This window comes from Podarcis tiliguerta, assembly GCF_965153285.1.
Source record: "Podarcis tiliguerta genome assembly, chromosome: 4".
NCBI classification, from domain to species: Eukaryota; Metazoa; Chordata; class Lepidosauria; order Squamata; family Lacertidae; genus Podarcis; species Podarcis tiliguerta.
The window spans coordinates 5,804,397-5,820,867 of NC_139537.1; the positions used below are offsets into that span (position 1 = coordinate 5,804,397).

Below are 16,471 nucleotides of genomic sequence, written 5' to 3' on the forward strand. Positions count from 1 at the left end.
TTTGAATCCCCGCGACGGGGTGAGCTCCCGTTGCTTGGTCCCTGCTCCTGCCCACCTAGCAGTTCCAAAGCACATCAAAGTGCAAGTAGATAAATAGGTATCGCTCCGGCGGGAAGGTAAACGGCGTTTACATGCGCTGCTCTGGTTCACCAGAAGCGGCTTAGCCATGCTGGCCACATGACCCGGAAGCTGTACGCCAGCTACCTCGGCCAATAAAGCGAGATGAGCGCCGCAACGCCAGAGTCGTCCGCCACTGGACCTAATGGTCAGGGGTCCTTTTACCTTTACCTATGTCTCGGCTGGTTTGCATAGCTGTCAACTTTTCCCTTTTCTTGCAAGGAATCCTATTCGGAATAAGAGAATTTCCCTTTAAAAAAGGGGAAAGTTGACAGCTATGCCCATTTGTGATTCTAGATATCATTTCTTTCCTTGCTTATTTCCTTGAATTATTCCCTTCCTTTCAACCAGAGTCACACTCTCAAGACTCTGTAGCCTCAGCTCGAGAGGTTGGCCGTAGCGCACCTGAATTGGCTGTAGAGAGTCCTGGGTTCGAGGTGTGGGAAAGACCTCTGCTGTCAGCTGGGGGAGATGGGCTTGAGGGATCTCCACTTGGAGAACTACTGCCGGTCAGCTGAGACTCTACTGAGCCAGCTGGACCAATGGTCTCATTCAGTGCAAGACAGTTTGCTATTTTCTGAATAATCTGACAGCACAAGGCAGCGTCCTATGGGAATACGTAGGATTTAGAGACATCACCTTGCCAACAAAGGTCCATATAGTTAAAGCTCTGGTTTTCCCAGTAGTGATGTATGGAAGTGAGAGCTGGACCATAAAGAAGGCTGATCGCCGAAGAATTGATGCTTTTGAATTCTGGCGCTGGAGGAGACTCTTGAGAGTCCCATGGACTGCAAGAAGATCAAACCTATCCATTCTGAAGGAAATCAGCCCTGAGTGCTCACTGGAAGGACAGATCCTGAAGCTGAGGCTCCAACACTTTGGCCACCTCATGAGAAGAGAAGACTCCCTGGAAAAGACCCTGATGCTGGGAAAGATGGAGGGCACAAGGAGAAGGGGATGACAGAGGACGAGATGGTTGGACAGTGTCCTCGAAGCTACCAGCATGAGTTTGACCAAACTGCGGGAGGCAGTGGAAGACAGGAGTGCCTGGTATGCTCTCATCCAGGGGGTCACAAAGAGTCAGACACGACTAAACGACTAAACAACAACAACAGGATTTTTCTGCTACCGACACAAATCTACTCTGTTTTTCAACTTGACACCGTCATCTTAATTTGTTCTGCGCAAGTGAGCTACAGAAGTCCATTTGCGGCAAAGCCTTGGTGATTCCTCAGAGATGGAAATCTTTACCACACTGTAGAATTTTAATATTCCTTGATGTCAACCAAATCCCTAAATATTTCACTTTATTGTGAATATTTCTACCTATTTCTTGTTGAATTTTTTTCTCTATCATATTCTGGTATATTTTTAACTAATAATTTCGTCTTATTTTTGTTAAGTTTGAAACCTGCAACTCGTCCAAACTCTTGTATCTTCTGCTCAAGTGAATTTAATGGGTCTTCTACCGTAATTACTAAATCATCAGGAAATCTTTACCACACTGTTGAAGGGAGCAAACCACAATGCACAGCCTATCTCCTCCTGAGCACCCATAATCATTCCAGGTTCTTTTCTTAGGTGCACCTGAGTAAGAAAATGCGTCCATTTCTATAGGTAGAACTATGGGTTGGACCCGATGGTTGGACAGAGAGCAAGGGAGTTTAAGCACCTGAAGGCTGCTGTGGTCTCCAGCAGAGCTCTTCAAGCTTGAGTCCCCAGACATGGTCAGACTACAACTCCCATAATCCACAATCGGACCAAAAATTAGTAAAAGAATAAGATTGTGTTACAGAATATATGAAAAAAAAACATTGTTCTGGAGTAAGTATATCGGTATGTAACGAATGAAGCTTTGCAGGGTTAAAGAAAGTGAAAAATGGTGCAAAAAGCATAAAGATAGAGGTAATTTACACCAGACACAACAATTTAGAAAGATTAAAAAATTTGAGATCTCAAAACAAAGTCAATATGTGCGTAATGATTAGTATGACGATATGGTTTTCTTTGTAGATGTGTGTTCCTTTTTTGTGTGTTTTTTGTTTTTTGTCTTTTCTTGTTTGTACAGCTTTGTTTTGGACTTTATGTTTGTAATTTTTGTTGTAATTTTGCATTGGGGGAAAAAGTTTTTTAAAAATCCACAACCGACTCGGAAGATGGGATTTGTAGTTGAACATCTGGGGGCTACAGGTTGAAGAAGGCTGGTCTAGATGATGTAAAATGGTATCTACAGGACTTAAAGGGAGCAAGAATCATCAAAATGTAGAGTTGGAACACATGCGGCAATGTAGAAGCCGCACCACCACAATAACAACCAAGAATACAGATACCCTCACACTCAGCCCAGATCACTGTGGGCCTCAGCATGAAAGCGAGAAGAAGCTTTTTGCGTTCTATGATTTCCTGGAGCTACAACGCTCCTGGCGACTCATGCAAGTGAGCCAAGCTGCATAGTCCTGCGCCACAAATGAAGGAATGAAAGCCCAAGAAAGGCAAGCTCACACAATCTGCTCTAACCAGGAGAAGAACCTCGTCTCTTTCAGCTTCTGCCTTCTGGAAGAAGGTCCAGGGTTATAAAGACTAGGACTAGCCGCCTGAGATACAATTTCCATCCAAATGCGATTTTGGTTTTAAACGCAGTGTAAGGTAGCCTTTATGTGAGTATATTACTTCAATTATGGGGTATCAGAGTTTTTAGGGGGCTAACCAGGCTGGGATAGCTGGGACAGCAGGCTTGTGGGTTTTTGAATGCCTGATGTAGATTTTTTCAATTTTGTTGTTCTGTATGGGACAATGAAGGGACGCGGGTGGCGCTGTGGGTTAAAGCCTCAGTGCCTAGGGCTTGCTGATCGAAAGGTCGGCGGTTCGAATCCCTGCGGCGGGGTGCGCTCCCGCTGTTCGGTCCCAGCGCCTGCCAACCTAGCAGTTCGAAAGCACTCCCGGGTGCAAGTAGATAAATAGGGACCGCTTACTAGCGGGAAGGTAAACGGCGTTTCCGTGTGCGGCTCTGGCTCGCCAGAGCAGCGTTGTCACGCTGGCCACGTGACCCGGAAGTGTCTCCGGACAGCGCTGGCCCCCGGCCTCTTGAGTGAGATGGGCGCACAACCCTAGAGTCTGTCAAGACTGGCCCGTACGGGCAGGGGTACCTTTACCTTTACCTTTTTATGGGACAATGACAACCAAGATTATCGTATCACCTCTCTTTTGTCAGTTTAATTTTCATTGCCCGCTGGCCCCCACCCCACAACAAACAAGCCGACTCAACTGAACGACCATTTTTATGATGTGTCTTCCCTCTTAGCAAGGTAATATGGGCATCTCAGCTACAAAAATCTGCACCCTGTTGAGTTGATTTAAAAACAGATTCCTCCTGTAAGTGAGTCAGTTCACATACTGCCAGGGCAGGAGAGAGAGAAGGAAATCCCAGAGGGCTGCAGAAAGGGCAATCATGTCAGCAAGTCCTCAGTGGGAACCGCTTTCGGATCCTGCCCATTAAATCTTTCCATTTAGATTGGAACATACATAGCAAAATAACACAACATCCTTCCTTTAAGTCTGCATTGAATCACAGAATTATGGTTGAAAGAATCATAGAATCTTAGAGATGGAAGAGGGACCCAATGGTCATCTAGTCCAACCCCCTGCAATCCAGGAATCTCAGCTAAAGTATCCATGACAGATGGCCGTCCGATCTCTGCTTAAAAACCTCCAAGGAAGGAGAAGCCACCACCAATTGTGGGAGTCTGTTCACTGCCGAACAGCTCTTTCTGTCAGAAAGTTTCCTCCCGAATTAGTCACAATCTCCTTTCCTGAGACTCGAAGCCATGGGTTCGAGTCCTACCCGCCAGAGCAGGAGAAAACAAGCATGCTCCCTCTTCCATGTGACAGCCCTTAGTGCATTTCCTCATATCTCCTCTTTTCCGGGCTAAACATACGCAGCTCCTTCAACCGTTCCTCATCAGGCTTACTTTCCAGACCTTTGGTCGCCCACCTCTGCACACCTTCCAGCTTGTCAATATCCTTCTTAAATTGTGGTACCCGGAATTGGACACAGTATTCCAGGTGGGGTCTGACCAAGGCAGAAGAGAGGCAGACTATTCTGCTTTGGTGAGAAAGGGATGGCTAGCATCCATCGATAGCCCTCTCTTCCTCCACAAATTTCTCTAGAGCAGGGGTCAGCAAACTTTTTCAGCAGGGGGCCGGTCCACTGTCCCTCAGACCATGTGGGGAGCCGGACTATATTTTGGGAAAAAATATGAACCAATTCCTATGCCCCACAAATAACCCAGAGATGCATTTTAAATAAAAGCGCACATTCTACTCATGTAAAAACATGCTGATTCCCAGACCGTCTGTGGGCCGGATTGAGAAGGCAATTGGGCCGGATCTGGCCTCCGGGGCCTTAGTTTGCCTACCCATGCTCTAGAGCAGGCATAGGCAAACTCCAACCCCACCAGATGTTTGGGACTACAATTCCCATCATCCCTAGCTAACAGGACCAGTGGTCAGGAATGATGGGAATTGTAGTCTCAAACATCTGGAGGGCCAGAGTTTGCCCATACCTGCTCTAGAGACATTCCCCCATTCGTCGTTGCAACAGCGTCACCTCTGCTGCAAATCGGGAGCCGAGATTGAGAGGGAAAGAGCAATTTGATTGAATCCGGTTGCATGAGATCTGACACAGGATGGCTGGTGCGCTCCTGGAGGCGCTGTGAGCAAAAAAAGTCTCATGCACGTGGCTCAAATAGGGCACAATCCGCCCAGAGAATCTCCCTAGCGCAAGCCCCAACTAAAAGGAAAGGGGTCCCAGGAAGAACATCCAAACGGGTCTCTCATCAGAGGCACCCCCAGTCGATCATCGTGCTGTAGGAGTATTATAGAAACAGGTCAAGCCACCTCTTGCTGACCTTATCTCCCTTTGCTAGATGCAAATCTCATAACAGACGCGAATCTAAACATTTGCGCAGTCAAAATTGGCACACTGAATGCCCAGGTTTATTTATTAATATTATTTATTTCTTGCATTCATCCCCAAGGCAGCTGACAGGGTTCCCACTCCCTATTTAATCCTCACAGCAACCCTGAAAGGTAAATCAAGCTGAGAGGGACTGTGACTGGACCCCCCCCCCCTCAGGTGACCCAGTGAACTTCATAAACAGGTGGGCATTCAAACCCTGGTCTCTGCCAGGTCCTTGGCTGGCACTCTAACCACTGTACCACACCCCCTCCTTCAGCCAACAGATCCTCCGCCTCCCCATCCGTTCACCTGGACCTTTCTATCATTTTTCTTTAAGCCTTTCCATCGCTGTTCACTTACCGGCATCGGTTTCCAGAGTTAAATAAAGGAGCAAGCATCCCAAGCCAAAAATAACCGCTTGGACTTCTGCAACCATTCTTCCACTCAAGATGTGACGCCAGGAGAGAGGGAGGGAAAGAAGAGAAAAAATGTAGATGTATCCCGATATCTATCTATCTATCTCTCTATCTGTCTATCTGCCTCTCTTTGGAGAGTTTCTGGGCACAGGGATCAGAGAGAGCAGAGACCAGAATCGTCAGATTTCAGATGTCTTCTTGGCCATCCACCTGGGAGAAGAACGCTGGTCCTTGCCGGCAGAACCAGGTGCCCTGGGCTCAGCAATCATGCCTCCTTCAGGGAAAGCAAGGAACCACTGGAGCACAATTTCTAAAAAATCAGCCTTTAAAAACCTCTCTCTTCTCCCCCCCCCCCTTCCCAAGTTTTCTTAAGCAAAGCAGCGGGAGGGGCTGAAATCCGGAAAACTTTAACTCCTTCATTTCTGAGACTTCTCTTTCTTTCTTTCTTTCTTTCTTTCTTTCTTTCTTTTTTTGGATTCTTCGCTCGTTAAATGCCAACAACTATTCAGATGTTTTCATCTTCTCCTCCCTCGTGAGAAGAAACCTGGGAGATGAAGGAAATAGTCCGGCTAGTCTATCTGTACCTTTTGGATAAGCATCTCAGTCACCGGCTCTGATGATGATAATAATTATGATGACAATTGCCAAAGCATCTGGCAACACCTTAACTTAGAGCAATGGTTCCTAATTTTTTTTGCAGGGGGGGGGGACTGCCCCATACTAGCTTCCATAAACTCATTCCCAATGCGTTCTAGAAAAAGCATCATTCAGAACTGCTGTTTGCATGACCCACGTAGGAATATAATAACACAACTAAATTAAAAGCAGTAAGAATTAACTGTGTATGTATTCAAAATCCAACAAAAACTATTAAATTTAATTACTGTATTTTCCCATGTATAACACGCCCCTGTGTATAAGTATTGTGGGGGGTTGCCCACATTTCCTGAGCTTTTGTTTCGGGGGTGGGAGTTGGCTGGACTTGTTGAACATTGGGGGGGGGGGTTTGAAAATATACATTAAAAAAAAAAAACCAGAAGCATTTTAATTTGGTATTATAGGTCAGGACATTAATAGGCAAGATGTTAAATTTATATGCAACAACTGCGGCAAGAGTATTGTTAGCCCAGAAATGGAAACAAGAAGAAATTCCGACGGAAGAAGAATGGCAGACGAAATTAATGGACTATGCAGAATTGGACAAAATGACAGGAAGGATTCGAAACCTGCGGGACCAGAGATTTACAGAAGATTGGAAGAAGTATATGAATTATTTGAAGAGCGATTGTAATCAACAAATTACGCTAGTAGGACTACAAGAAGTTTTGTAAGGAGAAATATACGAAGTGTTACAAAGTAGAAAAAGATAGAGATATTGGTTATGAGTTCGAAATGTAACAGAGAAGATAAGAAATGCATACTGAGAGATTAGATTGGAAAATTTTCAGACAGGATTGATGGAAGTCAAAAATTTGAATAAGATGTAAAAGTATGTTTAATTACTGTTGAAAATGATATGTTAAAAAAAACTAATTATATATCACCAAAAGCAAGTGCCAATCACCCGCCCCATTGCCGCAGCAGCCAATAGCTGGTGCACGCACCAATCGCCCGCAAAAACGCCACTGCTTGCGGCAGCCACCAATCGTCTGTCCCACCTCTCCACCATCCGTGTATAAGACGAACCCCAATTTTTGTGCATAATTTTAAAATAAAATAACCTCGTCTTATACATGGGAAAATATGGTAATTCAACAGAACTGATGGACTTTATCCACTGATATTCATTTACACCTTCACCACCGCTGCCACCCCCTTGCCTCTTAGGTAAAGGGACCCCTGACTATTAGGTGTAGTCGCGACCGACTCTGGGGTTGCGGCGCTCATCTCGCTTTATTGGCCGAGGGAGCCGGCGTACAGCTCATGTGGCCAGCATGACTAAGCCGCTTCTGGCGAACCAGAGCAGCGCACAGAAATGCCGTTTACCTTCCCGCCGGAGCGGTACCTATTTATCTATTTGCACTTTGACATGCTTTTGAACTGCTAGGTTGGCAGGAGCAGGGACTGAGCAACAGGAGCTCACCCAGTCACGGGGATTCAAACCGCCGACCTTCTGATCGGCAAATCCTAGGCTCTGTGGTTTAACCCAGAGTGCCACCTGCGTCCCTTGCCTCTTAAAAGGTAAAGGGACCCCTGACCATTAGGTCCAGTCATGGCCGATTCTGGGGTTGCGTTGCTCATCTCGCTTTACTGGCCAAGGGAGCCGGCGTACAGCTTCCAGGTCATGTGGTCAGCAGGACTAAGCCGCTTCTGGCGAACCAGAGCAGCTCACAGAAACGCTGTTTACCTTCCCACTGGAGCAGTATCTATTTATCTACTTGCACTTTGATGTGCTTTTGAACTGCTAGGTTGGCAGGAGCAGGGACCGAACAATGGGAGCTCACCCCGTCACGGTGATTTGAACCGCCGACCTTCTGATCGGCAAGTCCTAGGCTCTGTGGTTTAACCCACAGCGCCACCTGCATCCCTTGCCTCTTAGCAGCCACTAAAAATCCCCTGTAGCCTAGGGAGCGATACCACCCACTTTCGGAACCATTGAGCTGCATCTTTGCCGTTTCTTATTTGGAACAAGCACAAGGGTAGCACGTGGGGCCAATTCAGACGGGCCCTGAGGACCACCCCGCAGCGAATCGAAGTTGTGCAACAGCTCGGCTCCTTTGATGGTGAACCTGTCGCTTTGAAAAGATCTGCATCGACCTTGAACCCGGGATGGTTTTGGCAGCCGCTCTGGATTCCTTGTTCCTCAGGCAGTACTCCTCACTGTAATGATTATGGGTTCGGGATCTGCAGCGTGTGACTGGCACACGCCCTTCCCCAGATTCCAGCCCTCCCCCTGCCCCACCTAGACGAGGCTGGGCAAGAAGCCAGCAAAAAGAGGTTAGATTCGCTGGCGATGCTCCCATTGTCAAACGCCCTGGCCGGAGACGGCCACCTGGTCCTAGGGCGAATCTGTAGATTTCAGCGTCTTTCGGTTTCTCGCTCTTCCAGTCTTAAATCCAGTTCTCTCCATTCTGTGTTTTGGAGGGGAAGAGAAGACCCCTCGTGAAAACCCACCAGCATTTTAGCGAACCATATGTTCCAACGTTTGCATGTTCGCATGCAATTTTGCAAAAATTTTGCAAAACAATTTCCCCAAACATAATGTGCTTCTGCATGATATTTCCCATTGTACATTCATTTTTACGTACCCTTTAGCCCAACTGTGTGCATTTCTGTACACACTGCTTGGCTGGCGAACAGCATTGCAAAATTCAGAGGAGTGCAATTTTTCGGAGGACGGCTGTGTTTTGGTTCACCTATTGTTTCAGAAAATGTAGACTATGTAGGTTTGCCTTATTCCCTCAGGCCTTTTTAAAATTCTAATTGCGTTGTAAACCACCTAAGGAACTTTGCTTAGTAGTCAGGATATAAATACTGTAGATCAAATAATGCGTTTTTCCTCCAATGTTTTTTCCCCATTGGTTTTTATAATGCTTTCTTTATGTTTATCCATTTTCATGCTGTGTGGTTTTACTTTATGCTGGCTTATGACTTTTCATGCATTTTGTAATGAGGTGTGGTTTTTTTAAAAAACCAACAACACTGAGTTGTGTTTATGCATTTTGTTTTGTTTTTTTGTAAAAGCCCCCAAGAGACTCTGGCTGATGGGCAGCCTTGAAATTTAATAAATCAATAAACTCAGGATAATGGTGGCTTATACTGAGCATCCCCTTGCCAACAAAGGTCTGTATAGTTCAAGCTCTGGTTTTCCCAGTAGTGATGTATGGAAGTGAGAGCTGGACCATAAAGAAGGCTGATCGCCGAAGAATGGATGCTTTTGAATTCTGGTGCTGGAGGAGACTCTTGAGAGTCCCATGGACTGCAAGAAGATCAAACCTCTCCATTCTGAAGGAAATCAGCCCTGAGGGCTCACTGGAAGGACAGATCCTGAAGCTGAGGCTCCAATACTCTGGCCACCTGATGAGAAGAGAAGACTCCCTGGAAAAGACCCTGATGCTGGGAAAGATGGAGGGCACAAGGAGAAGGGGACAACAGAGGACAAGATGGTTGGACAGTGTTCTCGAAGCTACCGGCATGAGTTTGACCAAACTGCGGGAGGCAGTGGAAGACAGGAGTGCCTGGCGTGCTCTGGTCCAGGGGGTCACGAAGAGTCGGACACGACTAAACGACTAAGCAACAAACAACAAACAATACTGAACCAGACCAATAGCTCTAGGTCTAGCTCAGAGCTTTAAGAGCATCAGAGCATAGCTATCTTGACTAGTAGCCATTTTTCACAATAATTGGCAGGTGCTCTCACTCTTTCAGGCGAGGGTATTTGCAAAGTAAGTGTTTCGCCACTAAGCCTTGTGCATGATGGTGTTGAACACTACAATGGTGCCCCGCAAGACGAATGCCTCGCAAGACGGAAAACCCGCAAGACGAAAGGGTTTTCCGTTTGCAGAGGCGCTTCGCAAGACGAATTTCCCTATGGGCTTGCTTCGCAAGACGAAAATTGACGAAAATTCTTGCGATTTTTTTCCGCTCCAAAACCCCTTTTTCTGAAGCGCTAAGCTGCTAAAAGCATTTTAGCAGCAAAACCGCTAATTCCTTAAGCCTTAAAAAGCCGTTTTTAGCCCTTAAACTGTCAATAGCGCTAATAGCGCTAATCCGTCAATGGGCTTGCTTCGCAAGACGAAAAAACTGCAAGACGAAGAGACTCGCAGAACGGATTCTTTTCGTCTTGCGAGGCACCACTGTAGATAGAATACTAAAGGAAAAAGAAATTTGAAGGGAACAGGGTACCAGTTCAGGCACCAATTCTGCACCATGCCATTCGTAACAGTGTTGCAAGTTTGATTATCAGATTAATAGGCCAAAGCTTTAGTTAACTAGCAGAGACCCATTTTAATAGTGAGGGGTAATTTTAATCCACGAAGAGCGGTTTTAATCAGGAAGGGCTGATTCCAACTGAGCTTTCGTCCTTTTTTTGGTTTTGATGTGCAACTGCAGTGGGGAATAGGGGTGGCGATAAGATATTGCAGAGGTCTTTTCAGCTGCCAAGAATGTGCGGTAGCCTTTTTGACTTATCAGATTGCAAGTTGTGGCACTTCCTTCAATAGTACAGAAGGTGGCTTCTCTTGTTCAAGACAGGTAAGTGCAATTGTTGAGGACAAAAACAGGGGATCTGGCCAGATTTACAGCTTTGTTTTCCCCCCGATGCTTAAATCCTCAATATGCAGAATGTGTTTGGAAACGGACAGACAGACGTGTTTCTTCACGACTGTCCACCAGGCTGTTCCTTTCATGGAGTGAACCTGCAGCATAGCTGTCAACGTTTCCCTTTTTTTAAGGGAAATTCCCTTATTCCGAATAGGATTCCTCGCAAGAAAAGGGGAAAGTTGACAGCTATGACCTGCAGAGAAAGCAAAAGGAAGAGTAAGAAACCAGAATTCAGTGGTGAAAATGCTCCAAGCTAAACATGATGCCACCCAATGGCATTATTTTGTTTTAATATATATTTTGCATAGCAATTAGCACCACAATCCTGTTAATGTCTATTCAGAAACAAGTCCTATTAAATGCTACAGGGCTTACTCCCAGGTAAGTGGAGCTAGGGTGGCATTCTTAGGTGACAAATCTCAACTTCTGTTAGAAGAATAATAAGAATAACGGTCAAAACAGTTTTGTACAGATGGCCTCACGTGATCCGGCAGATTTTGGTTCTCTACTTTTATAACTTAGGGCCTCTCTAGAATTCGTTCCCCCCATTGTGGATTCATAATGATTTGTGCTCTTTATGCTCTTGGAGTGATCACACACCATCTTATTTTCACACTCCTTCATTTGAAATCAGCGCTTATCCCTGTAACCCCCAGCTGAAATCCTGCAACTTTTTACCCCACCAATGTTCCGGTTTATTTTTGCCCGGCTTTCGTGGCCCTAGAGCCCTGGCATATACAAAAACATAATAAAACAGTAAACGTTAAAAACCTGAATGTCTCATAGCTCCCTCACATTGCAATTGTCATTCCACTTACCTGGGAGCAAGCCCCACTGAATTCAGTGGGACTTGCTTCTGTGCAATAATAATAAATAATAATACATTTTTATTTATACCCCGCCCTCCCCAGCCAGAGCCGGGCTCAGGGCGGCTAACACCAGTAAAATTACAATAAAAACCTAATAGGGGGAAAAAACAATTTAAAATACAGGTTAAAAATACAATTTAAAATGCAGCTTCATTTTAATAATAGCCCATAGATCAAAACCATAAGGGCAGGGAAACATAAGGGTCAGACTGAGTCCAAACCAAAGCCAAGCGGAACAGCTCTGTCTTGCAGGCCCTGCAGAAAGACGCCTCTAGTCTCTTGTGACAGAGCGTTCCACCAAGTTGGGGCCAGTACTGAAAAGGCCCTGGCCCTAATTGAAACCAATCTAACCACCTTGCGGCTTGGGACCTCCAAAGTGTTGTTATTTGTGGACCTTAAGGTCCTCTGCGGGGCATACCTGGAGAGGTGGTCCCATAGGTATGTGGGTCCTAGGCTGCATAGGGCTTTAAAGGTCAAAACCAGCACCTTAAACCTGACCCTGTACAGTGGTACCCCGCAAGACGAATGCCTCGCAAGACGAAAAACTCGCTAGACAAAAGGGTTTTTCGTTTTTTGAGTTGCTTCGCAAGACGAATTTCCCTATGGGCTTGCTTCGCAAGACGAAAACGTCTTGCAATTTTGTTTCCTGTTTCTGAAAACCGTTAATACCCAGGGTGCATTGCTTGAAGAGGGCAGTTGCGACTTGACTTCGAGGAGCAACTCATAGCACGCGGTGTGGTAGCCTTTTTTGAGATTTTTGAAGACTTCGGTGATTTTTGAAGTTTTTCCAGAACTTCTTTTGCAGCCATTTGGTAAGTTAAACTTTTAAAACTTTTTTTGGGGGGTTGGATTTTGGGTTGGGGTGTTTGGAATTCAAGGACTTGGTGTTGGGGAGGGGTTTGCAAGAATCAGAAAGCTTGTGGGGGGTTTTTCTGATTTTTTCTGATTTTTTGGGACCATTGGGGCATTCTGCCTTTTTTTAAAAAAAGATTTCTGGGTTTGGATTTCTGAGTGGAGGGTGGCTTGGGGGGGTCAGGGAATTGTTGAGAAGGGGTTTGCAGGAATCAGAAAGCTTGTGGGGTTTTTTCTGCATTTTTATGATTTTCTGTGACCATTGGGACATTCTGCCTTTTTTTAAAAAAAGATTTCTGGGTTTGGATTTCTGAGTGGAGGGTGGCTGGGGGGGGTCAGGGAATTGTTTTCTGGGAGGTTTGGTGCTTTTGAATTTTTTGGATGTGAAGCACTGATTTTTTCTTTTTTGGGTTTGCGAAAGTAGGAGCTGTGCTGCCATGGGGCCCAAGAAGACTGCTGCTGCAGAGGCCGGCGAGAGGAAGAAGGAGAAGGTTACACTGGAAATGAAGAAGGATATCATCCGGAAGCACGACGGTGGAATGCGTGTGGCAGACCTTGCCAGGGAGTACGGGAGGAATCCATCCACCATCAGGACCATCCTGAAGATGAGGGAGAAGATCCTTGCGACTGACGTAGCCAAGGGAGTCACCAGGATCGTCAAGAACCACCCAGCTGTTCTGGAGGAGGTGGAGAAGCTGCTGCTCATCTGGTTAGAAGAGAAGCAGCGTGCAAGGGACACAGTGACTGAGGCCACCATTTGTGAGAAGGCCAAGGCCTTGCACGCAGACCTCGTCCAGCAACAGCCAGGAACCTCAGGCGAGCCAGAAGTCTTCAAGGCAAGCAGAGGCTGGTTTGACCGGTTCAAGACAAGATCTGGAATCCACAGTGTGGTCAGGCATGGAGAGGCTGCCAGTTCTGATGTTCCTGCAGCTGAAGACTTTGCAGTGGAGTTCCTGGAGGTTATGAAGACGGAGGGATACGTTCCGCAGCAGGTCTTCAACTGCGACAAGACCAGGCTGTTTTGGAAGAGGATGCCCAAAAGGACTTTCATCACCCAGGAGGAGGCCAAGTTGCCTGGCCACAAGCCCATGAAGGACCGTCTGACCCTGCTCTTCTGTGCCAACGCAAGTGGCGACCTGAAGATCAAGCCCCTGCTGGTGTACCACTCGGAGAACCCACGGGCCTTCAAGAAACACAAGGTCGACAAGGAGCAGCTGAGTGTCATGTGGCAATCCAACAGTAAGGCTTGGGTCACACGTGTGCTGTTTGTGGACTGCGTCAATCTTGCTTTTGGCCCTGCTGTCAAACAGTACCTGCTTCCGGACTTCCGGGTTGGCACTTCTGGATAATGGCGGATTTCCTCCGTCTCGGAGGAACCCGCTCTCTGGAAACAAGGGTCTGACCGCCACGGCGAGGCGGAGACCCGCAAAAAACCATGGTCGGAGGAAGACTGTGGGCTTGGGATTTGGCACGTACCTTTTGCGCCTCCCCTACTCGCGGGGAGACCCGGTTTTGGGGCTCCGGAGCGACGTGGGGTGAGTGGTGCGGTACATCGAATCGACCGCTACTTTCAGGGAGTGAAGCCGCACAGCTGTTACCAGAAAGCGCCGACTTTTCCTGTGGACATTTGGACTTTAAGTAAATTTCGTAAGTAAACTGAATTGGATTACAAAAATACTTGGATTTGGCACTTGAACGTGAAGGTTTAAACAGGAAGTCCACCTTCCGTTTTGTAGAAAGATCAAAGCAAAGCCGCTGTAAGCTGAAGCTTTTGAAAAGTACTCTGTAAAGTATTAATTTTCATCATTTAAGATATTGAGCACCCGCTCGGAAGCAGGGGAAGAGGGGGGAATTCTTTTGTGGATGATTGAAACCTGCGGACAGTAAAAAGACGACCTAATTCACCACCGTCTCAAGCCTGGGATCGGGCTGTCAAAAGGCTTTATAACTTAAAAAACAACAATAACGGAGGAATGGAGTACATCTTGATGGAAGGATGAACAGAGATATATATTTTTAGATATTGATTTCGTGGTATTTGGAAGGAAGAGGAGCTGATTTGCAATCTTGTAACTGAATTCCGAATTTAAAATAACAAAAAGAAACTGTTGCCGATAGAGGGAGCTTCAGAAACTGCGACTGTTACATCTTTGAGACGGAAAATTCCATGGAGGCTGTGAAACAAGCGGCCTTGAAGAACGGTAGATAACATTGGAAAAACAAGAAGCTCCTGGGAATATGGCTGATAGAATAACAGCTCTGTTGGAACAAATCACAAAGACAGTGGGTACTCTTGAACAGAGTATTTCTGGTCTGAAACAAAATGTGTCTGTTTTGGTACAGAAAGTGAGTAATTCAACAGGTGTGGTTCGGGATCTGGAACCTACTTCGCAAGGGCGAGTATTGGAGAAGAGGATGGGACAATCAAAACCTGTTCTGTCTCTGCAAGAGGAATTCCATGTGGAAGCCCTAGTATCAGGGCCTCAAATTGATGGACATAAATTGAAGTTTGAGGTTATGGAGGTTGAAGGACTGACCTGCAGAGGCAGTGCCCCACTTGGACTGAGTAAGGCAAGATGGATGGTTTATATGCTGGAGGGTGGCACTGCGGGAAAGTTTGGAAAGATGGATTTCCGTAATCTCAAAGAGACTGTGGAGTACGCTTTGGAATATCTTCTGGACTATAAATTTAAACATGGAGCTTGGGCAAGCATGTTGAAAAGGAGTAAAGGAGACGTTGAGAAAGAAGTCCTTTGGGACTCAATTTTAGGCTTGGAAAGAAACTTGCAAGCAGACCAGGGAGAAGACTTAAGAGCCTCGGACATAAGAGAACCGGGTTGATGGAATTAATGGAACTGACAGAAAAGACTGATAAAAATTGTAGAAAAGACTGGCAGAATCCGAAACCAGGGGGAAGAGATGGTGGGGAAAAATTGGGAATTTTCAAAAACAGCATTCAGTATAACATTGTACGATTAAGGACTCTTGGGAGATGGTGGAATGAATTTATTTGGCTTTAGTGAAATAAGATAAGGATTTGAGATATTAGGATTTAAGGGTATAAGATTTAAGGTTTTTTTCTTTTTTTGTCTATTAGACTGGAGTTTGGATAACTTTCTAGATGTTGATGGGAGAATAAGGTTTAAATGGATTAAGATAAATAAGTGAGTAAGCAGTGAAAGATGGAAAGAACTTGCTGAGCTAATTAATAATTGGAATACAAAAAGGGAGGTGGGAGGAGGCCGAGGAAATAAGTTATCGAAAGATGGAACTTGAAAAATGGAAGTGTTTTCTTTTTAAATGTTTTTGTTTTTTGTTTCCTTTTTTGCTGGTGGGGTGGAGGGGTGGTGTTTTTATGTATTTTTTTTTTAAAATTCTTCTTATTCTTATTCTACTGTATTTTGTCTTTTTCAACTTTCTTTTTGTATTTGTGAAAACTGGAATAAATATTATTAAAAAAACCAAAAACAAACAAACAGTACCTGCTGGACAACGACCTGCCGCTGAAGGCTTTGCTTCTGATGGACAATGCTCCTGCTCATCCTAAAGGCCTTGAGGACGACTTGTTGGAGGAGTTCAGCTTCATCAACATAATGTTCCTGCCGCCTAACACCACGCCACTGCTCCAGCCAATGGATCGGCAGCTCATCGCCAATTTCAAAAAACTCTACACCAAGGAGCTTTTCAGGTGATGCTTCGAGGTGACTGATTGCACCACCATCACCCTGCGGGAATTCTGGAAGGACCACTTCGACATCGTCACCTGCTTGAAGATGATCACCACGGCCTGGAACGGGATCAGCCAGAGAAATTTGAATTGCGCTTGGCGCAGCCTGTGGCCGGACTGTGTGGCACCAAGTGACTCTGATGCACCAGAGTCAACAGTGGTGCAGGACATTGTTTTCTTGGGGAGGACCATGGGCCTGGAGGTCACAGAGGAGGACGTCAGCGAGCTGGTGGAGGAGCACGACCACGAGCTGACCACCCAGGAGCTTGTC

The 16,471-nt window shown here is 45.9% G+C and overlaps 2 protein-coding genes across 2 annotated transcripts in view; one reads left to right on the forward strand and one right to left on the reverse strand.

The window, feature by feature from the left end:
- The window catches only part of CHRDL2 (chordin like 2), a 42,219-nt gene extending 36,373 nt beyond the window's left edge, over positions 1-5,846 (reverse strand). Inside the window, exon 1 of the mRNA XM_083436640.1 lies at positions 5,435-5,846. Coding sequence (XP_083292766.1) covers positions 5,435-5,510 — 76 coding nt within the window. The 5' untranslated portion in view covers positions 5,511-5,846. The remainder of the gene's footprint in view (positions 1-5,434) is intronic.
- LOC310676834 (tigger transposable element-derived protein 1-like) overlaps positions 1-16,165 on the forward strand; it is a gene marked incomplete at its 3' end in the record, with an annotated part of 1,439,559 nt that extends 1,423,394 nt beyond the window's left edge. The window contains exons 3-5 of the mRNA XM_083439011.1: positions 12,129-12,522; positions 12,813-13,804; positions 15,953-16,165. Of these exons, the coding sequence (XP_083295137.1) occupies positions 12,911-13,804; positions 15,953-16,165 (1,107 nt within the window). The 5' untranslated portion in view covers positions 12,129-12,522; positions 12,813-12,910. The remainder of the gene's footprint in view (positions 1-12,128; positions 12,523-12,812; positions 13,805-15,952) is intronic.
- Positions 16,166-16,471: the final 306 nt, after the last annotated feature.